The 25,753-nt window shown below is 41.8% G+C and overlaps 1 protein-coding gene across 2 annotated transcripts in view; it reads left to right on the plus strand.

Moving 5' to 3' along the window:
• LOC139373535 (A-kinase anchor protein 9-like) overlaps positions 1 to 25,753 on the plus strand; it is a 139,227-nt gene that overhangs the window by 51,043 nt on the left and 62,431 nt on the right. For both annotated transcript variants that reach the window (XM_071114157.1, XM_071114158.1), the window contains 6 exons: positions 6,466 to 6,526; positions 9,225 to 9,584; positions 12,695 to 12,988; positions 16,134 to 16,247; positions 17,207 to 17,346; positions 22,697 to 22,887. In XM_071114157.1, the coding sequence (XP_070970258.1) occupies positions 6,466 to 6,526; positions 9,225 to 9,584; positions 12,695 to 12,988; positions 16,134 to 16,247; positions 17,207 to 17,346; positions 22,697 to 22,887 (1,160 nt within the window). The remainder of the gene's footprint in view (positions 1 to 6,465; positions 6,527 to 9,224; positions 9,585 to 12,694; positions 12,989 to 16,133; positions 16,248 to 17,206; positions 17,347 to 22,696; positions 22,888 to 25,753) is intronic.

The following is a 25,753-nucleotide window of genomic DNA, read 5'->3' on the forward strand; positions in this document are numbered from 1 at the left end:
TGGATCATCAAGAACTTCAAGGAGAGTGGCTCAAATGTTGTGAAGAAGGCTTCAGGGCGCCCAAGAAAGTCCAGCAAGGGCCAGGACCGTCTCCTAAAGTTGATTCAGCTGCGGGATCAGGGCACCAACAGTACAGAGCTTGCTCAAGAATGGCAGCAGGCCGGTGTGAGTGCATCTGCACGCACAGTGAGGCAAAGACTTTTGGAGGATGGCCTGGTTTCAAGAAGGGCAGCAAAGAAGCCACTTCTCAGCAGGAAAAACAACAGGGACAGACTGATATTCTGCAAAAGGTACAGGGATTGGACTGCTGAGGACTGGGGTAAAGTCATTTTCTCTGATGAATCCCTTTTCCGATTGTTTGGGGCTTCCGGAAAAAAGCTTGTCCGGAGAAGACAAGGTGAGCGCTACCATCAGTTCTGTGTCATGCCAACAGTAAAGCATCCTGAGACCATTCATGTGTGGGGTTGCTTCTCAGCCAAGGGAGTGGGCTCACTCACAATTTTGCCTAAGAACACAGCCATGAATAAAGAATGGTACCAACACATCAAGAGAAGATCAACTTCTCCCAACCATCCAGGAACAGTTCGGTGACGAACAATACATTTTCCAGCATGATGGAGCACCTTGCCATAAGGCAAAAGTAATAACTAAGGTGCTCGGGGAACAAAACAATGATATTTTGGGTCCATGAACCAGACCTTAATCCCATTTGACAACTTGTCGTCAATCCTCAAGAGGCGGGTGGACAATCAAAAACCCACATTCTGAAAAACTCCAAGCATTGATTATGCAAGAATGGGCTGCCATCAGTCAGGATGTGGCCCAGAAGTTAATTGACAGCATGCCAGGGCGGATTGCAGAGGACTTGAAAAAGTAGGGTCAACACAGCAAATATTGACTCTTTGCAACGACTTCATGTAATTGTCAATAAAAGCATTTGACACTTATGAAATGCTTGTAATTATACTTCAGTATTCCATAGTAACATCTGACAAAAATATCTAAAGACACTGGAGCAGCAAACTTTGTGGAAATTAATATTTGTGTCATTCTCAATAGTTTTGGCCATGACTGCACATGATTCCATGTGTGTCATTTCATGGTTTTGATGTCTTCAAGGGTTTTTCTACATTGTACAATAATAGTGAAGGTGCCTCCCGAGTGGCGCATTGGTCTATCATTGCAGTGTGCCACTTGAGATTCTGGGTTTGAGTCCAGGCTCTGTCTCAGCCGGCTGCAACTGGGAGACCCATGGGGTGGCACACATTTGGCCCAGCGTTGTCCGGGTTAGGGGAGGGGTTTGGCCGGCAGGTATGTCCTTGTCCCATCGCGCATTTGCCACTCCTGTGGCGGGACGTGCGCGGTGCACTCTGACATGGTCGCCAGCTGTACAGTGTTTCCTCAGACACATTGGTGCGGCCGGCTTCCTGGTTAAGTGGGCATTGTCGAGAAGAAGTGTGGCTTTGTTGGGTTGTGTTTCGGAGGACGCACTACTCTCGACCTTCACCTCTCCTGAGTCCTTACGGCAGTTGCAGCGAAGAGACAAGACTAACTACCAATTGGATACCACCAAATTGGGGTACATGCGCCCTTCTTTTCATTGCGGTTAGTATTGTGGAGTAACTACAATGTTGTTGATCCATCCTCAGTTTTCTCATATCACTACCATTAAACTCTAACTGTTTTAAAGTCACCATTGATTCGCCTCATGGTGAAATCCTTGAGCGATTTCCTTCCTCTCCGACAACTGAGTTTGGAAGGATGCCAGTATCTTTGTAGTGACTGGGTAGATACACCAGCCAAAGTGTAATTAATAACTTCACCATGCTTAAAGGGATATTCAATGTATATGTTTTTACCCATCTACCAGTAGGTGCCCTTGCTTTGTATTTGAATCTACGGTGTATTCAGAAAGCTTTCAGACCCCTTCCCATTTTCCACATTTTGTTACGTTACAGCCTTATTCTAAAATGGAATAAATAAATATTTTTCCACACAAATCTACCCTGTAATGACCAAGCAAAAACAGGTTTTTATAAATTTTTGCAAGTATTAAAAATAAAAAAACTGATACTTTATTTATATAAATATTCAGACCCTTCGATATGAGACATGAAATTGGGCTCAGGTACATCCTGTTTGCATTGATCATCCTTGAAATGTTTCTACAACTTGATTGGAGTCCACCTGTAGTAAATTCAATTGATTGGGCATGATTTGAAAAGGCACACACCTGTCTATGTAAGGTCCCACAGTTGACAGTGCATGTCAGAGCAAAAACCAAGCCATGAGGTCAAAGGAATTGTCTGTAGAGCTCCGAGACAGGATTGTGTTGAGGCACAGATCTGGGGAATGGTTCCAAAAAATGTGTGTAGCATTGAAGGTCCCCAAGAACACAGTGGCTTCATTCTTAAATGGAAGAAGTGTTGAACCACCAAGACTCTTCCTAGAGCTGGCCACCTGGCCAAACTAAGCAATCAGGGAAGAAGGGCCTTAGTCAGGGAGGTGAGCGAGAACCCAGTAGTCACTCTGACAGAGCTCAAGAGTTCCTCTGTGGAGATGGATGAACATTGCAAAAGGACAACCATCTCTGCAGCACTCTACCAATCAGGCCTTATGGTAGAGTGGCCAGATGGAAGCTGGGGTGAAGGTTCACCTTCCAACAGGACAATGATCCTTAGCTCACAGCCAAGACAACACAGGAGTGGCTTCTGGACCAGTCTTGAATGTCCTTGAGTGGCCCAGCCAGAGCCCGGACTTGAACCCGCTCGAAAATCTCTGGAGAGACCTGAAAATAGCTGTCAAACAAAGCTCCTCATCGAACCTGACAGAGCTTGAGAGGATCTGCAGAGAAGAATAGGAGAAACTCCCCAAATACAGGTGTGCCAAGCTTCATACCCAAGAAGACTCGGCTGTAATCGCTGCCAAGGATGCTCCAACAAAGTATTGCGTAAATGGTCTGAATACTTATGTAAAATGTGATGTGTTTAGGTTTTTATTTGTTATCCATTTTCAAATTAGCTAATTTGAAAAATATAAATACTGATACATTTACTAGCTCAAACACTTAATCTGCAAACATGGCCAGTTTAATTAGTGGGTGTTGGTGATTTCAGAACCAAAGTGGAGGCACAAAAAACAGGCTACATCATCCCCCTAATCTGATACTGGTAGATGCCTAGTCTCCCTTATGGCTCAGCTCAGGTGCCTACATACAGTAGTACATACACCATAGACATGCATCATTTACACACCACACACACACAGAAGTCGGCTCAGAGAGGCCCAGCTCATGAGCTCCATCAGTAGCAGATTTTATTTTAGAATGGAGAATGAATGTGTTTATGCAACAAATGTTAGTGTATCACATCTTTTGATTTGTTCTCTAATCAAACTGAATCGCAACTAATCGTTTCAAACTAAAACATATCATTCCTGTATCATGTCGGAGCTCACGTATCTAGATGCGTATCGAATCTTCTTGAAAGGGAAAGACGTACATCCCTACTATATAATGGTGTTGGTACAATTGACAATGAGGATCCATTTATTTATCCATTTAATGTTTTTTAAATCTGGATTATTTTGATATAAAAATGACCAAATTACCTGTTGTAGGTATTATCAGGCAGGTTTTAGCTTTTATTATTTTTGTTCGATACAGTATTCATTATTACATAGGGCTCTGATTATGTCTGTCGCAGTTGAATCTCATTGAATAAACTTTATTGATCCCCAGAGGGTATAATAAAAACAATAGTTACGCTTTCAGACAGTAGCCAATTTGAATGTTTCAGGTTGACCTTTTGATATACAGTGGGGCAAAAAAGTATTTAGTCAGCCACCAATAGTGCAAGTTCTCCCACTTAAAAAGATGAGAAAGGCCTGTAATTGTCATCATAGGTACACTTCAACTATGACAGACAAAATGAAGAAAAAAAATCCAGAAAATCACATTGTAGGATTTTTAATGAATTTATTTGCAAATTATGGTGGAAAATAAGTATTTGGTCAATAACAAAAGTTTATCTCAATACTTTGTTATATACCCTTTGTTAGCAATGAAAGAGGTCAAACGTTTTCTGTAAGTCTTCAAGGTTTTCACACACTGTTGCTGGTATTTTGGCCCATTCCTCCATGCAGATCTCCTCTAGCGCAGTGACGTTTTGGGGCTGTTGCTGGGCAACACAGACTTTCAACTCCCTCCAAAGATTTTCTATGGGGTTGAGATCTGGAGACTGACTAGGCCACTCCAGGACCTTGAAATGCTTCTTATGAAGCCACTCCTTCGTTGCCCGGGCGGTGTGTTTGGGATCATTGTCCTGCTGAAAGACCCAGCCACGTTTCATGTTCAATACCCTTGCTGATGGAAGGAGGTTTTCACTCAAAATCTCACGATACATTGCCCCATTCATTCTTTCCTTTACACGGATCAGTCGTCCTGGTCCCTTTGCAGAAAAACAGCCCCAAAGCATGATGTTTCCACCCCCATGCTTCACAGTAGGTATGGTGTTCTTTGGATGCAACTCAGCATTCTTTGTCCTCCAAACACGACAAGTTGAGTTTTTACCCAAACAGTTATATTTTGGTTTCATCTGACCATATGACATTCTCCCAATCTTCTTCTGGATCATCCAAATGCTCTCTAGCAAACTTCAGACGGGCCTGGTCATATACTGGCTTATGCAGGGGGACACGTCTGGCACTGCAGGATTTGAGTCCCTGGCGGCGTAGTGTGTTACTGATGGTAGGCTTTGTTACTTTGGTCCCAGCTCTCTGCAGGTCATTCACTAGGTCCCCACGTGTGGTTCTGGGATTTTTGCTCACCGTTCTTGTGATCATTTTGACCCCACGGGGTGAGATTTTGCGTGGAGCCCCAGATCTAGGGAGATTATCAGTGGTCTTGTATGTCTTCCATTTCCTAATAATTGATCCCACAGTTGATTTCTTCAAACCAAGCTGCTTACCTATTGCAGATTCAGTCTTCCCAGCCTGGTGCAGGTCTACAATTTTGTTTCTGGTGTCTTTTGGTCTTGGCCATGGTGGAGTTTGGAGTGTGACTGTTTGAGGTTGTGGACAGGTGTCTTTTATACTGATAACAAGTTCATACAGGTAACGAGTGGAGGACAGAGGAGCCTCTTAAAGAAGTTGTTACAGGTCTGTGAGAGACAGAAATCTTGCTTGTTTGTAGGTGACCAAATACTTATTTTCCACCATAATTTGCAAATAAATTCATAAAAGATCCTACAATATCATGTCATAGTTGAAGTGTACCTTTGATGAAAATTACAGGCCTCTCATCTTTTTAAGTGGGAGAACTTGCACAATTGGTGGCTGACTAAATACTTTTTTGCCCCACTGTAGTTCTTCACATGCAAAACACTGGGAGGGTCTAGTGAAGCAATGATAGCTTATCTGCCAGCAGCACAGCCCCGTTTATGAAATATTTACATGGTGTTTAAAAGCATGTTAATTACTAACCCACAAAGTACGCTTTCTCTTGCCCAACATCTCTAGGCAAAGAGCAAAAACATCCCTCTCCCCATTTGGCCATCCTCAAGGTGTTTCCATATCAATAGAAAATTGAAGGGATAATTCTCCCAAATTTGAAAATGATATTTGTTTACCCTGTTAAGTAGTCTATGGACACAGACTGCTCTGTCTTCACACTTTGGGGTTGTTGCATGTTAATTTGAGGTATTTTGACTTCCACTGGTGAGTAGTCTTGCTAACCAGCTACTGTAGAGGACAGTCTCACTATGATCACCCTTAGCGGCATTGTCATAAAAATGATCTTTCTGGCTTTTAGGGATACACTATTTTCAACCTTTTCCCCTGAAAAATGGAAGTAAGGACTCTACTCAAGTGACTTTCTATGCATGCTACGTTAGGTTATGCTATGATAAACCATCTTCTAATCTAATGGGTATGATTAACTGATACTACTGCACCCTGCTGTTAAATTATATTAATACTTTGAGCCTTTTGGTATCGAAGCCTGAGGACTTATTCAGGGCAGGGCTAGGTTACCTAACGTTCAGATAGAAATGTAGTATGTACAAAAATGATTGCTTATCTGAATAACCCTCAGAGTACTTCTCTGTCATGTAGAATAATAGGGAATTGTATGTCGGTTCTATGCATTACATTTCTATCCGCAAAGTTTCAAATATTACAGCCCACTGTACATGCCCCATGATGACATTGATTGATAGAATGGTGCCAGTTAGCTAATCCCAAAGGGGAATTTAGACAGGGCACTTTTGCTGTGCAATTCAACTGAACTGAACTTCAGACTTAAAGTAAATCATGACTTTCAATCTCCTAAAAAAAAAAAGTCAGATGTTGAAAAATAATACTAGTAGATTCACTAGTATGCTGTCTTCAGTATGGTGGATGTTTGTTTACCCTTTACCATTCACTAATGTTTTCGATCTTTATATTTAATTCTGCCTTGTCTTTCAGCCTGTCCAGTGCTGCCCAGCTTGGCTTGCGGACTGAGGAAGAGGACACAGAGGAACTACAGGTTTGCTCCCTTCTCACTTAGCCAAATCTTCTCCTATCACACACCATCTCTTCTCGAGGCAAAAACCCTGATTTGAATTAAGACACTCCATTAGCCGTCACTACGAGCGATGGAGGAGGGGGATGAATGGAATGCTGCCTTTGGCTAAAATCTTCCCCAGATCCCTGGGTGGCAGGCTGCAGTGACACGCCACGCATTTAAACTGATTTTTATCCGAGGGGAAGTTGAAGAGTCGAGGCGCCGATTATGTAAGCGGTTAGCATAGCGTGGATGCTAGCGTTAGCTACAGTTGAAGTCCGAAGTTTACATTGACTTAAGTTGGAGTCATTAAAACTTGTTTTTCAACCACTCCACACATTTCTTGTTAACAAACTATAGTTTTGGCAAGTCGGTTTGGACATCTACTTTGTGCATGACACAAGTAATTTTTCCAACAATTGTTTACATGCAGATAATTTCACTAATAATTCACTGCATCACAATTCCAGTGGGTCAGAAGTTAACATACACTAAGTTGACTGTGCCTTTAGACAGCTTGGAAAATTACAGAGAATTATATCATGCTTCTGATAGGCTAAATGACATCATTTGAGTCAATTGGAGATGTACCTGTGGATGTATTTCAAGGCCTACCTTCAAACTCAGTGCCTCTTTGCTTGACATCATGGGAAAATCTAATGAAATCAGCCAAGAGCTCAGAAAAAAATTGTAAACCTCAAAGTCTGGTTCATCCTTGGGAGCAATTTCCAAATGCCTGAAGGTACCACGTTCATCTGTACAAACAATAATATGCAAGTATAAACACCATGGTACCACGCAGCCGTCATACCGCTCAGGAAGGAGACGCGTTCTCCTAGAGATTAACGTACTTTGGTGCAAAAAGTGCAAATCAATCCCAGAACAACAGCAAAGGTCCTTGTGAAGATGGAAACCGGTACAAAAGTTTCTATATCCACAGTAGAACGAGTCCTATATCAACATAATCTGAAAGGCCGCTCAGCAAGGAAGAAGCCACTGCTCCAAAACCGCCATAAAAAAAAGCCAGACTACGGTTTGCAACTGCACATGGGGACAAAGAATTTACTTTTTGGAGAAATGTCCTCTGGTCTGATGTAACAAAAATGTAATTGTTTGGCCATAATGTTATGTTTGGTAGAAAAAAGGGGGAGTCTTGCAAGCCGAAGAACACCATCCCAACCGTGAAGCACGGGGGTGGCAGCATCATGTTGTGGGGGTGCTTTGCTGCAGGAGGGACTGGTGCACTTCAGAAAATAGATGGCATCATGAGGGAGGAAATTTATGTGGATATATTGAAGCAACATCTCCAGACATCAGTCAGGAAGTTAAAGCTTGGTCGCAAATGACAATGACCTCAAGCATACTTCCAAAGTTGTGGCAAAATGGCTTAAGGACAACAAAGTCAAGGTATTGGAATGGCCATCACAAAGTCCTGACCTCAATCCTATAGGAAATTTGTGGCCAGAACTGAAAAAGCGTGTGGGAGCATGGAGGCCTACAAACCTGACTCAGTTACACTAGCTCTATCAGGAGGAATGGGCCACAATTCACCCAACTTATTGTGGGAAGGTTGTGGAAGGCTACCTGAAACGTTTGACCCATGTTAAACAATTTAAAGGCAATGCTACCAAATACTAATTGAGTGTATGTAAACTTCTGACCCACTGGGAATGTGATGAAAGAAATACAAACTGAAATAAGTCATTTTCTCTACTATTATTCTGACATTTCACATTCTTAAAATGAAGTGGTGATCCTAACTGACCTAAGACGGGGAATTTTTACTAGGATTAAATGTCAATAATTGTTAACTGAGTTTAAATGTATTTGGCTAAGGTGTATGTAAACCTCCGACTTCAACTGTATATACTACTACGGTAATCAAGTCTTCGCCTGCATTAAAGGACGATTCTCTCTACATGAGTGACCCGGTCCCGTTTCAGTCAAGTCTCACGATCAATTCACCTCCCGCTTGTTCACTTGCTCTCGCTACCTCCCTTGCTTTCCGGTCTAGCAGCTTGAGACGCTGATTCTCACATCAGAGAAGAAAGCCGGAGAATAGAGGAGCTCAGCGATTGAGGGAGACAGAAAGAAAAGACAGAAATAAAGGGTTAGAGACGGAGGAAAAATGGAGAGCTGTCTGGTGAGAGAGAGAAAGATGTAGAATGCATGGAGTAGACTGAAAGGTGGAGGGAAAGGGGGAAGTAGATGGAGAGAAGAGGAGAGTGATAGAAATTGAGTAATTGAGAGCAACCAACACCAGGCGCTATTATAGCACAATAACGATTCACTAATTTAGAGGCATAGCTGTAAAAAAGAGTTAAAGGAAAGACTTACCATTGTAGCTTGACGTAGTGGTGCTCTAGCCGAACTGAAACTCTACTCTATAGGATGTCTGACTTCTATTTATCAGTGCATCTTTCAGCCTTAAAGGCATAGGAAGTAAAATCATTGAATTTCTCTCCAGCGGGTTGCTGAGGAGGAAGGGAGGGGGCACACACTCTGAAAAGCCTCTGGATCTTTCCCTCTTTTCTCCTGACTTTTGCTCAATTCCTATATTTTTCTCGCCTCCTCTCCTATTTTTCTTCCATATACGTTTCCCTCTGGTTAATTTATTTTTATGTCTGTGTCTATCCTTTCCCCATCCTATTCCTTGTCCACTCCTCCCCCTCGCCTCTAGCTGGTGGAGGAGGATGCGTTGTTGGTGGGTCTGGACACGGAGCTACGTGGGCCAGCCAAGTCTATGGGCATGATGGCGCTGCTGCAGACGCTGAGGACAGCTCTCTACCACAAGTACCACCAGGAGGTGGCAGCGCTGAAGGAACAACACTGTGCTGAGCTCAGCAGACTCAGAGAAAAGAGGGTGCAGGAAAAGAGCGAGAGAGTGAGGGAGGAAGGAGAGGAGGACGTGCGGTTGCAGGTGAAGCCGGACCCGGAGGGCATCAACGGGAGCAAATGCTATATCGAGGGACCCAGCACGGAGGACCAAGGCGTGCAGGAGAGGAGACATCAGGAGAGGGTGGAGGAGGAGATAGCTAAGGTAAGAAGTTAACTGCCGAACAGGGACAATTATAAACCCCCCCCCCCAAAAAAAAAAAAAACAGAGTTATTGTAGGTTACAAACTTAGGTATGAAAATCATGTTTTCTACATAGGAAATTACGTTTTTTTTAAACTAACGACGAGCAATTTCGTATTCTGAACGACCTCCATTCCTGATGTGTTTGTATCTCTGAGGTCCTATTGTTCTTTGAAGAGTATGACCAAAACTGGTCTTGCCGAATGACTTAAGACTAACAAGCAAGAAAACATATCCATATGCACTAACTGAAATTAATTGTGTGGATTTTTTTCCTAATAATAATGTAAAATTAACATCTGTACAGAGAAACTCATGTGAAGGCCAAATTACAGAGGAGGAACTTCTTGACGCAATTAAAGCCTTTGAGGCTGGGAAAACTCGAGGGCTGGATGGCATACCAGTGGAAGTATACACAATTTAAAAATATATATATTTAGAGGACCATTATTAGCATGTTTTAACCACTCCTATATAAGTGGTGTATTATCAGACACGTAACAAGATGGTCTGATATCATTATTACTGAAACAGGACCCAAGTGGTAGATCCAATCCATTAAAAAATTGGAGACCTCTTACACTTCAGTGTTGTGATGCAAAAATCCTAGCAAAATGCATAGTGCATAGAATTAAAAAAGTATTGTCAAATATTCTTCATCCTAATCAGACCGTTTTGGAAACAATAGAATACTATGAAATATCTGGGACTCAAGGCCTGGTTTTCATAGCTGATTTTGAAAAGGCTTTTGATAAAGTACGACTGGAGTTTATATATAAATGCCTAGAATATTTCAATTTTGGGGAATCTCTTATAAAATGGGTTAAAGTTATGTGTAGTAACCCTAGGTTCAAAATAGTAAATGGCTACATCTCAAAGTTTTAAACTATCTAGAGTAAAACAAGGTTGCCCACTATCGGTGGCCCACCACTATATATATATATGGTGGTGGGCCACCGATATATACATATATATTACCTTTATTTAACTAGGCAAGTCAGTTAAGAACAAATTCTTATTTTCAATGACGGCCTAGGAACAGTGGGTTAACTGCCTGTTCAGGGGCAGAACGACAGATTTGTACCTTGTCAGCTCGGGGGTTTGAACTTGCAACCTTCCGGTTACTAGTCCAACGCTCTAACCACTAGGCTACCCTGCCGCCAATAGTGGACAACCTTGTTTTAAGTTATATATATTATTGCCATCGAAATGTTAGCTGTTAAAATTAGATCAAACAATAATATTAAGGGATTAGAAAGCCGTGGCTTAAAAACTAAGGTGTCATTGTATGCTGATGATTCATGTTTTGTTTTAAAACCATGATTAGAATCTCTCCACTGCATCATAAAGGATCTAGATAATTTTGCTATCCTCTCTGGATTAAAACCCTTATTATTATGTATTGGATCACTAAAAAAATGCTCATTTACATTTCCGTGTAGTTCTTACCAATTAAATGGTCTGACGGAGATGTGGAAATACTCGGTTTACAATTCCCAAAATAAAGAAATTCTCTCCAGTAAATGTTTATAGAAAGTTAGCAAAAATAGATAAGATCTTGCTACCGTGGAAAGGAAAAATCATCAAATCAAATGTTTATATAGCCCTTCGTATATCAGCTGATATCTCAAAGTGCTGTACAGAAACCCAGCCTAAAACCCCAAACAGCAAGCAATGCACGTGTAGAAGCACGGTGGCTAGGAAAAACTCCCTAGAAAGGCCAAAACCTAGGAAGAAACCTAGAGAGAAACCAGGCTATGTGGGGTGGCCAGTCCTCTTCTGGCCACCCCTGATTAACTCTTTAGTCATATCACAGTTTACCTGTTTGCTTATGGTTTTGTCTACACCTATTGACCTGCTTTTTTAAATTATATGAACAAAAAATATTCAATTTTATTTGGAATGGCAAGCCAGACAAAATTAAAAGGACCTATTTATATAACGAATATGAATTCGGAGGGCAGAAATTATTAAAGCATTAGACCTCTCACTAAAGGCATCAGTCATAGAAAAGTTATATTTAATCCAAACTGGTTCTCTAGAAAATTGGTTGGAATGTCTCATCCTATGTTCAAGAATGGCCTTTTCCCGTTATTCAGATTACACCTGCTCATTTTCGGTTGTTTGAAAAGGAAATAATCTCCAATATCGTAATTTTTTAAAACAAGCCTGAGAAAGTTGGTTGCAATTTCAGTTTAATCCACCTGAAAAGACAGAAAAAATAATGCAACAAATATTGTGGTTAAACTCAAATATACTAATTGATAAAAATGAAAAAAAAGTATCATTTTTGTGAATGATATCATAGATAGGACTGGTGGAGTTATGTTACACATGCAGCTAACACGGACATATGGGAATGTCTGCTCTACCCAAAATTACAACCAACTAATTGCAGCATTACCAGAAAAATGGAAGAGGCAAGTAGAAGGGGAAAAAAGTAAGCCCTGTATTAAAGAACATAAATGGTTAAAGAAAAGTGTGATAAATAAAAACATTTACCAATTAAATTTAAGGACCAAAAAACTGACAGCTGTGCCATATAAATTGCAAAATAGTTGGGAAGAGATTTTCAATGTAACCATTCCATGGCACATGGTTTATGAATTGATATGCAAAACAACGACTGATTCAAAACTTCAAATTTTTCAATTTAAATTACTATACAAAATTCTTGCAACCAATAGAATGTTATATATATGGGGGATACAATCTTCCCAGCTCTGCAGATTTTGCTGTGAGGAGGCAGTCATTAGATAATTTATTTTGGTATTGTTCATATGTAGCTCGTTTTTGGTCACAGATCCAGGAATGGCTGAAGAATTGCAATATTTGCCTAGAGCTAACCCTGCAGATAGCAATAGTGGGGGATTTGAAAAGCCATAATCAAACAATCAATAATATAATTATTTTAGCACAAATGTTTGTAAATGAAAAATAATCTGTAGATTATTATCGGTATTTATTTTTTTATTTATTTGAAAATATACATTTTAAAATGTTTTGCCCTTCACTTGTCAACATTACATTTAAACCATTCCACTATGATTGGCTCATACGCATATCTCCTAGGTCATAGTTCAGATGTCGGTGGAGTTTGCTCAGCAAAGCGAATTGGCCCGAATCACGAAGAGCGCCCGCGAGACCACCTCAGCCATGCAGACCCAGTCCGAGGAGGACGAGGCAGGGGTGGAAGAGGAGCAGCAGACCCCTAGGAGCTCACTCACCAAGGGCATCTCTCTGGAGGAGGTGCAGAGGAGGATCGTGGAGGAAAAAGAAAGGCTGGAGAAAGAGCTGGAGGAGAGGACTGCGGAACTCCATGGGATTAAAGAGAAGCTTCTCTGCAGAGGTCCAGGATCTGAGCAGGTTAGCATTGGGGGAGTTCTGGATAGTATTTGATTTGCACAGTAGCATGTGTTCATTGTTTGTATTTGGGGTTATGACACCGAGGTTGGCATTAGTTTCTAAGATGCACAGGCTTAGGACTTGGATGAGTTTTTATGCTCTTCGAAACATGCAATCTAACCACATAAAACCACTCTCCGTAGAAGCTGAATGTAGTTCTGTGTTAAATGACGAGTTTGAAAATGAAGTGGAGTGATTTTCATTCACCAGCCAAGTATTGTCTCGTCTAACCCATTGCTCCTCATATTGAGAAGCACTTAGTGGGTTAAACCACTTGATCGCCTAGGGAGGGATATTATTATACCTCACATGGTGTGGTTTGCTTTGTACAAACCTTTCAGGGGCCTTTTGAAGGATAACACTGTGTCCTTACACTCATTGTCTCCCTCGCTCCTTCTCCTTCTGGCTCTTTTTCTCAAAACTTCTTTAGCCTAAGCCATAGCCTACTATCACGTCATGTCCAAAGTGTTCCTATTCAAAGAGGCTGTGACGTCAAACCGAAGATGCTTCACTCGGCTGCAATATTGGCTACACCCACAGGGTGCTTATTTTCATTCGGAAGACCATAGCCTGTTTGCTAGCATTGTCACCAAAAGTATGTATGAGACATAAACTAACGCAACGCCAAAAAGTATATGCCATAGTAACTTTTCGTTTAGATTTTTGGCATTGCTAAAGGGCCTAGCAAGCCTCAATGTAATGGTGCTTGGGTCGGGGCGGCAGCGTAGCCTAGTGGTTAATGTTGGACTAGTAACCAAAAGGTTGCAAGTTCAAATCCCGAGCTGACAAGGTACAAATCTGTTGCTCTGACCCTGAACAAGGCAGTTAACCCACTGTTCCTAGGCCGTCATTGAAAATAAGAATTTGTTCTTAACTGACTTGCCTAGTTAAATAAAGGTCAAATAAATACTTTCCCTGAAAGCTTACAGTAGATAATTCTATGTCCTCATAAGTGATAAGTGTGGGAGAAAATATAAGCACCGTTGTGGTATGATCTGAGTACTTGAGCTGTCATTCGAGCCCTGTGTTTTACACGCTTGAGATACAGTATTTATGCTGAATTAAATATTCATTTATTTTGAAAGCTCACTGTGCGGATGTCCTGCCCACACTCATGGTGTGCTGCTGACACACACACACACACCCCTTGCAACGCCAGGCTTTTCAAAAAACATTTATTGCATGATTAGTCATTACTTGCATGATGACATTGGATGCCGGGTTGTTCATAATGTGACGAGAGTCCTCCTAACACACACTAAAGACTAATCCTGTAATGTTGAAGACAACTTGGAAAATTAGTTGTTTACAGTTGAAGTCGGAAGTTTAAATACACCTTAGCCAACTACATTTAAACTCATTTAACAATTCCTGACACTTAATCCTTGTAGAAAGTATGGGTAGCCTTCCACAAGCTTCCCACAAAAAGTTGGGTGAATTTTGGCCCATTCCTCCTGATAGAGCTGGTGTAACTGAGTCAGGTTTGTAGGCCTCCATGCTCCCACACGCTTTTTCAGTTCTGCCCACAAATTTTCTATAGGATTGAGGTCAGGGCTTTGTGAAGGCCACTCCAATACCTTGACTTTGTTGTCCTTAAGCCATTTTCCCACAACTTTGGAATTATGCTCGGGGTCCTTGTCCATTTGGAAGACCCATTTGCAACCAAGCTTTAACTTCCTGACTGATGTCTGGAGATGTTGCTTCAATATATCCACATACCTTTCCTGCCTCATGATGCCATCTATTTTGTGAAGTGCACCAGTCCCTCCTGCAGCAAAGCACCCCCACAACATGATGCTGCCACCCCCGTGCTTTACGGTTGGGATGGTGTTCTTCGGCTTGCAAGCCTCCCCCTTTTTCCTCCAAACATATGGTCATTATGGCCAAACAACTACATTTTTGTTACATCAGACCAGAGGACCTTTCTCCAAAAAGTACGGTCTTTGTCCCCATATACAGTTGCAAACCGTAGTCTGGCTTTTTTATGGCGGTTTTGGAGCAGTGACTTCTTCCTTGATGAGCGGCCTTTCAGGTTATGTTGATATAGGACTTGTTTTACTGTGGATATAGATACTTTTGTACCGGTTTCCTCCAACATCTTCACAAGTGCTGTTTTTCTGGGATTGATTTGTACTTTTCGACACCAAAGTACGTTCATCTCTAGGAGAATTAATCTTCTTTCTGAGCGGTATAACGGCTGCATGGTCCCATGTTGTTTATACTTGCGTACTATTGTTTGTACAGATGAACGTGGTACCTTCAGGCATTTGGAAATTGCTCCCAAGTATGAACCAGACTTGTGGAGATATACCATTTTTTTTTTCTGAGGTCTTGGCTGATTTCATTAGATTTTCCCATGATGTCAAGCAAAGCGGCACTGAGTTTGAAGGTCGGCCTTGAAATACATCCACAGGTACACCTCCAATTGAGTCAAATGTTGTCGATTAGCCTATCAGAAGCTTCTAAAGCCATGACACAATTTCCAAACTGTTTAAAGGCACAGTCAACTTGGTGTTTGTAAACTTCTAACCCACTGGAATTTTGAAACAGTGAAATAATCTGTCTGTTAACACTTGTTTGAAAAATGACTTGTCATGCACAAAGTAAATGTCCTAACCTACTTGCCAAAACTGTAGTTTGTTAACAAGAAATGTGTGGAGTGGTTGAAAAATAAGTTTTAATGACTCCAACCGAAGTGTATGTAAACTTCAGACTTCAACTGTAACTGCAATTGCCTTATTGTTCATAGCTCGAGTTTGCATGCATTTAGGCTACTTTTCCCCCTTGCGTGTGTGTGTGTGTGTGTGTGTGTGTGTGTGTGTGTGTGTGTGTGTGTGTGTGTGTGTGTGTGTGTGTGTGTGTGTGTGTGTGTGTGTGTGTGTGTGTGTGGGGAAGAGGTTGCATGTATAGAGACATTCACCACCAACTTGACAAACATGCACAGGCGATGGTAGGGGTTTGCTTAGCTACCACATAGTGTTCACGCCACTGCATCACAAATGTTTTAACATTTTGAGTCGAAGCATCAAACAGCCATTTTATGTTATTGTGAATGTTATCATTTTGGTCATTGAATAAATTAAGGCTACTTGCTTTTTTATTGCAGATGGGATATTCCTCTGAGGGAGAGAGTGAGAGGAAAGCAAATAGAAAGAAGGAAAGTGCAAAAGCGCAAGTGAAAAGCGTCTCACAGAAAGAAAGAGTCTCACAGAAAGAAAAGGTAATGTTTTTGTTTTACAGTTCAGTTGCACCTCTGCTACTTTCCACCTCAGTGTAAAAGACATCAGAGTTGAGCCATCAGAGACATCAGAATCCATAGTGATGATGCAGTTTTTCAGTGTTTGATGGAGACTTACTCTCAGTAGTGCTAGTTGGAATTTCTTCTGAGTTGTTTTTAGAATCCCTAAATGTTATTCAGTGTTTGATGAATGGAAACTCACTTTCAGTAGTGTGAATTAAAATGTCTTCAGGCTATTTTTATGCAACCAGCCCCGAATGCCCATGATGGCTGTCGCTTTTGGCACCTTGATGTGTGTAGTTATTAATATGTTATACCTTCAGTACATTAAATCCTGTTAATCTATTGACTGCGTTTACTGATGTTCAGTTAGGACTATGTGCTCTTTGTATAATAGCCTAACTTATTATGACATGAAGAGTACCTACTCTTTTCGTTTCTAATTTAAATGTCGTACTGTTAAATCTCAACCAAATTATGAAATATAAAGATTGAAGCTCAAAGATAAAGAGATTGTGGCAGAAACCTCATCAGCCTTCACCAGTACACACAATGCGTTCATTTAGGAATCAACATGAACATCTTTAGATTAGTATTCTATCTGAATGAGCAGCATTTCTGTTCCCTCACCATGAGAGGGAGCCACTCTACTTCCTGCATCAGCCCTGGACTCTGGTGCACCTGTTGCCATAACAGCACAAAGATACTAGTGTTTCCTTAGCTTCCATGGATTTGTGTAAGTGTGTGTGTGTACTGGTGCGCGCTGCGACTCTCGTCTGATTTGAATCCACTTTCCATGTAATGATCATGTCTTCAGCTCGCCTGGCCATCGCCGTCTCATGTTTCCAGGAATCGTCAACACAGTGTGAAAGTCTGTGCTTGTCTGTAAACGGGCGATAATGACAGGGCTGTTGTCGTTCTTCTCCCTCCTGCCGGTCCAGCCACTGAAGAAGAGGGGAGAAGAGGAAGGTGAGAAAGATGAAGAGGTCAGGAGGAAGAGGGCCATGGGTGGAAATATCTCGTCACAAGATAGAGAGGATGACTCTTCTTGTCCAGATCATCAAGTCATCACTACTGAGAGGTATGACTAGAGAATGATAGAAATGTTCTGTACTTTCAGTTTAATTTATATTGTAGAGAACATAATTAACTCCTCTGCACGTGTCATGATTTTACCTCTGCACATTTATTGTATAATTTTTACCAGAGAATTGTTTCATTTTTTTCATTCATTCAGTGCCTTTGGAAAGTATTCAGACCCCTTGACTTTGTCCATATTTTGTTATGTTACAACCTTATTCTAAAAAGGATTAAACATGTTTTTAATCCTTAGCAATCTACACACACTACCCCATAATGCAAAGCAAAAACAGTTTTTTTGATTTTTTTCCAAATGTATTAAAAATAAAAAAACACACATTATTTACTTAAGTATTCAGACCCTTTGTTACGAGACTCAAAATTGAGCTCAGATGCATCCTGTTTCCATTGATCATCCTCCAAATGATTGCCTCACCTGGTTTACCAGGTGTCAAATCGGAGGGCCTGTTGTCCGGACCTCTGGCAGTCTCTATGGGGGTGCCACATGGTTCAATTCTCAGGCCGACACTCTTCTCTGTATACATCAATGATGTCGCTCTTGCTGCTGGTGATTCTCTGATCCACCTCTACACAGATTACACCATTTTGTATACTTCTGGCCCTTCGTTGGACACTGTGTTAACTAACCTCCAGACGAGCTTCAATGCCATACAGCTCTCCTTCCGTGGCCTCCAACTGCTCTTAAATGCAAGTAAAACTAAATGCATGCTCTTCAACCGATCACTGCCCGCACCTGCCCACCTGTCCAGCATCACTACTCTGGATGGCTCTGACTTAGAATATGTGGATAACAACAAATACCTAGGTGTCTGGTTAGACTGTAAACTCTCCTTCCAGACTCACATTAAGCATCTCCAATCCAAATTAAATCTAGAATCGGCTTCCTATTTCGCAACAAAGCATCCTTCACTCATTCTGCCAAACATACCCTCGTAAAACTGACCATCCTACCGATCCTCGACTTCGGCGATGTCATTTACAAAATAGCTTCCAACACGCTACTCAGCAATTTGGATGCAGTCTATCACAGTGCCATCCGTTTTGTCACCAAAGCCCCATATACTACCCACCACTGCGACCTGTACGCTCTCGTTGGCTGGCCCTCACTTCACCCTCGTCGCCAAACCCACTGGCTCCAGGTCATCGACAAGTCTCTGCTAGGTCAAGCCCCGCCTTTTCTCAGCTCACTGGTCACCATAGCAGCACCCACCCGTAGCACACTCTCCAGCAGGTATATCTCACTGGTCACCCCCGAAGCCAATTCATCCTTTGGCCGCCTTTCCATCCAGTTCTCTGCTGCCAAAGACTGGAATGAACTGCAAAAATCACTGAAGCTGGAGACTCTTACCTCCCTCACTAGCTTTAAGCACCGGCTGTCAGAGCAGCTCACAGATCCCTGTACATAGCCATACTGTGAACAGCCCATCCAACTACCTCATTCCCATACTGTATTTATTTATTTATTTATTTATTTATCTTGCTCTTTTCCACCCCAGTACCTCTAATTGCACATTCATCTTCTGCACATCCACCATTCCAGTGTTTAATTTCTATATTGTAATTTCTTCGCCACCATGGTCTATTTATTGCCTAAACTCACTTATCCTACCTCATTTGCACTCACTGTATATAGACTTTTTGTTTTCCTTTTTTTTCCTACTGTAATATTGACTGTATGTTCGTTTATTCCATGTGTAACTCTGTGTTGTATGTGTCGAACTGCTATGCTTTATCTTGGCCAGGTCGCAGTTGCAAATGAGAACTTGTTCTGAACTAGCCTGCCTGGTTAAATAAAGGTGAAATAAATAAAATAAAAATTCTACACCTGGATTGGAGTCCACCTTTGGTAAATTCAATTGATTGGACAATATTTGGAAAGGCACACACCTGTCCAAGACTCTTCCAAGAGCTGGCCGCCCATCAAAACTGAGCAATCAGGGTGCTCACCAAAAACTTGGTCATTCTAACATAGCTCTTGACTTTCTATGTGGAGATGGGAAAACCTTCCAGAAGGACAAGCATCTCTGCAGCACTCCACCAATCAGGACTTTATGGTAGAGTGGCCAGACGGACGCCACTCCTCAGTTAAAGGCACATGACAGCCAGCTTGGCACCTAAAGGACTCTGACCATGAGAAACAAGATTCTCTGGTCTGATGAAACCAAGACTCTTTGGCCTGAATGCCAAGCGTCACTTCTGGAGGAAACCTGGCACCATCCCTACAGTGAAGCATGGTGGTGGCAGCATCATGCTATGGGTATGTTTTTCATCGACAGGGACTAGGAGAATAGTAAGGATCAAGTGAAAGAGGAATGGTGCAAAGTACAAAGAGATCCTTGATGAAAACCTTCTCCAGAGTGCTCAGGACCTCAGACTGGGGCGAAGGTTCACCTTCCAACAGGACAACGAACCCTAAGCTCACAGCCAAGACAACGCAGGAGTGGCTTCGGGACCAGTCTCTGAATGTCCTTGAGTAGCCCAGCCAGAGCCTGGACTTGAACCAGAGGAATCATCGCTGGAGAGACCTGAAAATAGCTGGCCAGCAACGCTCCCCATCCAACCTGACAGAGTTTGAGAGGATCTGCAGAGAAGGGGAGAAACTCCCCAAATACAGGTGTGCCATGCTTGTAGCGTCATACCCAAGAAGACTCAAGTCTGTAATCGCTGCCAAAGTTATTTCAACAAAGTAATGCGTCAAGGGTCTGAATACTTATGTAAGTGATATTTCAGTAAATGTTGTATTTTTTATGAATTTGCAAAAAATACTAAACCTGCTTTTGCATTGTTCTTGTGAGGTATTGTGTGGTGATTGATGAGGGGAACGATTTAATCAATTTTAGAATAAGGCTGTAATTTAACAAAATGTGGAGTGGAGTGGTGTCCGTCTGAATACTTTCCGAAATCACTGTATAAACAGATAAAAGGTTAGACGGACAAGGGACCCGTTCTATACTAAAATGTCTTAACTATAAGTGTTTTTGTATGTGTTTTTGACTGACTATGACAATGTAATGCTTTTATATAAGTGGGTTAATTCAGCAGGTGCTCTTAGAGCAAAATTAAAAGATTTTAGCTACTTTATTTTTATTGTTCGACACACAAATGTATTCAAAAAGAGATGTATGCAGTGAATATGACCAAGCACCACGTTTCAAGAAAAAGTTTGTGATCTGGCATATATTTGTCGTAAAATTTGTTCTGATCTTCATCTAAGTCACACCAATAGACAGTGTGCTTAAACTAATAACACACAAATTCTTGTATTTTTCTTGTCTATATTGATTACATAATTTAAACATTCATATTGTAGGTTGGAAAAAGTATGTGAAGCCCGAGGCTAATGACTACTCCAAAAGCTAATTGGAGTCAGGAGTCAGCTAACTTGGAGTCCAATCAATGAGATTGGAGATGTTGCCCTATAGAAAACACTCGCAAAATGTTGCTATTCTTTAGTTATTTTTAAATAAAAAATGTACCTTTATTTAACCAGGTAAGCCAGTTGAGAACAAGTTCTCATTTACAACTGCGACCTGGCCAAGATAAAGCAAAAAGTGTTACAAAAACAGTTATCACATGGGATAAACAAACTTAGTCAATAACAAAATAGAAAAATCTGTATATAGTGTGTGCAAATGAAATGGGGAGGTAAGGCAATAAATATGCCAATAGAGCCAAAGTAATTGCAATTTAGCAATTTACACTAGAGTGATATATGTGCAGATGAGGATGTGCAGGTAGAAATACTGGTGTGCAAAAGAGCAGAAAAACAAATATGGGGATGAGGTAGGTAGTTGGTTGGATGGGCTATTTACAGATGGGCTGTGTACAGCTGCAGCGATCGGTAAGCTGCTCTGACAGCTGACACTTAAATTTAGTGAGGGAGATATAAGTCTCCAACTTCAATGATTTTTTTCAATTTGTTCCAGTCATTGGCAGCAGAGAACTGGAAGGAAAGGCGGCCAAAGGAGGTGTTGGCTTTGGGGATGACAAGTGAAATATACCTGCTGAAGCGCGTGCTACGGGTGGGTGTTGCTATGGTGACCAGTGAGCTGAGATAAGGCGGAGCTGTACCTAGCAAAGACATAGATGACTTGGAGCCAGTGAGTTTGGCGACGAATTTGTAGCGAGGACCAGCCAACGAGAGCATACAAGTCGCAGTATATGGGGCTTTGGTGACAAAACGGATGGCACTGTGATGGACTGCATACAATTTGCTGAGTAGTGTTGGAGGCTATTTTGTAAATGACATCGCCGAAGACCAGGATCGGTAGGATAGTCAGTTTTACAAGGGTATGTTTGGCAGCATGAGTGAAGAAGGCTTTGTTGCGAAATAGGAAGCCGATTCTAGATTTAACTTTTGGATTGGAGATGCTTAATGTGAGTCTGGAAGGTGAGTTTACAGTCTAGCCAGACACCTAGAATATGTGGCCAACTATAAATACCTAAGTCGGAACCACAAGAACCTCTATTCACAAGAAGCATTGCCTGATTTGAACCATGCCTCGGACAACGGAGATCTCAGAAGCCCTAAGATTAATAATTGTTGACTTGCATAAAGCTGGAAAGGGTTGCAAAAGTATCTCTAAAAGCCTTGATGTTAATCATTCCACGGTAAGATGAATTCCCAAGTTTATCAAGACATTTTGCAGGAGAATGTAAGGCTATCTGTCCGCCATTTGAGGCTCAACAGAAGTTGGGTGACGCAACAGGAAAACAACCCAAAACACAGAAGTAAATCAACAACAGAAGAAAATACGCCTTCTGGAGTGGCCCAGTCAGATTCCTGACCTCAACCCAATTGAGATGCTGTGGCACGACCCCAAGAGAGCAGTTCACACCAGACATCCCAAGAATATTTCTGAACTGAAACAGTTTTGTAATGAGGAATGGTCCAAAATGCCTCCTGACCGTTGTGATCAGCAACTACAGAAAATGTTTGGTTGAGGTTATTGCTGCCAAAGGAGGGTTTTTAAATCCAAGGTTTCACATACTCTTTCCACCCTGCATTGTAAATGTTTACATGGTGTGCTCAAAGACATGAAAACGTATAATTGTTTGTGTGTTATTAGTTTAAGCAGACTGTCTATTGTGACCGAGATAAAGATCATCAAATTTTATGACCAATTTATGCAGAAATCCAGGTATTTCCAAAGGGTTCACATACTTTTTCTTGCCACTGTACGTACATATGTAGTTAACCAAAGGACTTGTGCGGTATGAGTCTTGCCAACCTCACCCGTAACAAAAATATTTGTTTGAAGTGAATGAAAGACCATAATCTTTGCTCCCTACAACATTTCATATTTTTGTTTATTTTCTTCTTTCCACAGGAATCTGCTGCGTAAGGCTAACGAGAGCCTCCGACAGGTGCTGAGTGATGTGCTCAAGACCACAGCGGCCGCTGAGGAGACCATCGGGTGCCATGTGGAAGGGCTACTGGTATCCCCCTCCTCCTCACAGAGACCCACCTGGCAAAGAGCAGCTGGCGAGCCCTTTAGGCCTGCCACAGGGGCAGCTGAAGGTTTGTTGAGTAGCCAATTTCAAATCAACCCCTACCACCTATGCGTGTTATGAGGAGTAAAATGGGGTCAACAATATTGCTCCTCCGGGCCTTACTGGTGTCACAGTTAAGCTACATCTCTAACAAACACATCCGATTACACTTAACTGAATTCCATGATTAGTAGTTAGGGCTGCGACAAACGTGTGACACCAATTATTATTTTATTTTAAATTTATTTAACCAGGAAAGTCAGTTAAGAACAAATCTTATTTACAATGACGGCCTAGGAACAGTGGGTTAACTGCCTTGTTCAGGGGCAGAATGACAGATTTTTACCTTGTCAGTTCGGGGATTCGATATAGCAACCTTTCGCTTACTGGCCCAACGCTCTGAACAGTAGCCTGACGCCCCTTCAAGCCCCCTTGGGGATCGGAGTCTTGGAAGAGCACAATAGCACTCCATCAAGATGATTTAGATTTCATTAAATAGAGCCAGACAAAACCTAAACATACAATGAAGTAAGGGAGAGAAGAAGAGGTGCACGGGTTGAGGTCTGGGTGTGTGACAGAAATATACACAGGAGAGGAAAGAAAGATGGAGACAGAATACTTATTGCCAAAAATGCCCATGGTGAATATCATAATTAATGAAGTCCTGCCAGTTTCTAACCATTATTGCCAGTCTAAAGAGGTCCTGCCTGACTGGTTACATGCTGCCTTTCTTTATGGAACCTTTTTCTTTGGGACCTATGCGTCACATTGAATGAATTGTTGATGTACACTCACCCCGTTCATGAAATTTGTTAGCTCCTATAGACAGAGAGTCACGTGGCTGTGGCTTGCTGTATAAAGCAGGCAGACAGGCAGTGAGGCATTCAGTTCCTGTTCGATTGAATGTTAGAATGGGCAAAGCGAGTGACCTCAGCGACTTTTAGCGTAGTGTGATCATCTGTGTCAGGCGTGCCACTTCCAGTATCTCAGAAATGGTCAGCCTCTTGGGCTTTTCACGCACGACAGTGTCTAGGGTTTACCGAGAGTTGTGTGACAAACAAAAAACTTCTGGTCAGCGGTAGTCCTGTGGGTGAAAACCGCTTGTTGATGAGAGGTCGAAGGAGAATAGCAAGAATCGTGCAAGCTAACAGCGGGGCCACAAACAGGCAAATAATGTCGCAGTACAACAGGGATGTGCAGAATGGCATCTCTTGTTGGTCCTTGTCACGGCTGGGCTATTGCAGCAGATGACCATGCCGGGTTCCACTCCTATCAGCTAAAAACAAGAGGAAGCTGCTCCAGTGGGCACGCGATCACCAACAGTAGACAATTGAGGAGTGGAAAGACATTGCCTGGTCCGATAAATCCTGGTTCCTGTTGCATCATGCTGATGACAGAGTAAGGATTTGGCGTAAGCAGAATGAGTACATGGCCCCATCCTGCCTGCTGTCAATGGTACATGCTGCTGGTGTGGGAAATGTTTTCCTTGCACTCGTTAGGTCCCTTGATATCAATTGAGCAACATTTCCATGCCCCGAATATTTCTGGCTGTTCTCTGGGCAAAGAGGGTTCCAACCTGGTACTAGATGGGTGTACCTAATAAACTGCCCACTGAGTGTTTAGTGTTAACTTTGCCAATATTCAAAACTTGTATACAGTTTGTGTGAAAGTCAGCTGCATACCCAACCAAGCTGCTAAAGATACAGGGGGAAAATTCCTATACTGAACAACAATATAAACGCAACATGCAACAATTATTCCGATTTTACAGAGTTACGGTTCATATAAGGAAATAAATCAATTGAAATGAATTCATTAGTCCCTAATCTATTGATTTCAAATGGCTGATTAGGGGAGCCGCCAATCAGAATACGTTTTTCCCGACAGAAATACTCCTCAGCATCCCCTCCACCCCTCAGATGATCCCGCAGGTGAAGAAGCTGGATTTAGAGGTCCTGGGCTGGCGTGGTTACACGTGATTGTTAGGCCGGTTGGACATACTGCCAAATTCTCTAAAACTACATGGCTTATGGTAGAAAAAAATGTACATTTAAATTCTTTGGCAACAGCTCTGGTGGACATTCCTGCCAATTGCACGCTCCCTCAACTGGGGACACCCCACTGATGTGGCCTTTTATTATCCCCAGGACAAGGTGCACCTGTGTAATGATCATGCTGCTTTTGTTTGTATTTATTTTTACATTTCATGGTATCCAATTGTTAGTAGTTACTATCTTGTCTCATCGCTACAACTCCCATACGGGCTTGGGAGAGACTAAGGTCGAAAGCCATGCGTCCTCCGAAACCCAACCAAGCCGCACTGCTTCTTAACACAGCGCCCATCCAACCCGGAAGCCAGCCGCACCAATGTGTCGGAGCCTAGCATCGCCCTAGACCACTGTGCCACGTAATGATCATGCTGTTTAATCAGTTTCTTGATATGCCACACCTGTCAGGTGGATGGATTATCGTGGCAAAGGATAAATGCTTACTAATAGGGATGTAAACAAATTTGTTCACAGCATTTGAGCGAAATAAGCTTTTTGTGCTTATGGAACATTTCTGCGATTTAAAAAAAAAAAATATATATATATATATTTTATTTTTTCAGCTTATTAAACATGGGACCAACACTTTACATGTTGCGTTTATATTTTTGTTCAGTGTACATTTAATATCAATGCAAATGTATCTTTATTGTACCAAGCTTTCCGTCAAACTACCCTCGTCAGGGTGACCAAAACTTGATCTCATCTGTATATTTTCCTAATTACAGCCAATGGCTGCTAAGTGGACAAGAATCAGTTTCAGTGTGCAGACTGAGAGAGCAATACATAATAATATCCCCAGGGACTATAGCATTCATGGCAATTTCATCCCAGCGCCAAACATTA

The sequence above is a fragment of the Oncorhynchus clarkii genome, chromosome 18, assembly GCF_045791955.1.
Source record: "Oncorhynchus clarkii lewisi isolate Uvic-CL-2024 chromosome 18, UVic_Ocla_1.0, whole genome shotgun sequence".
Taxonomy (NCBI): Eukaryota; Metazoa; Chordata; class Actinopteri; order Salmoniformes; family Salmonidae; genus Oncorhynchus; species Oncorhynchus clarkii.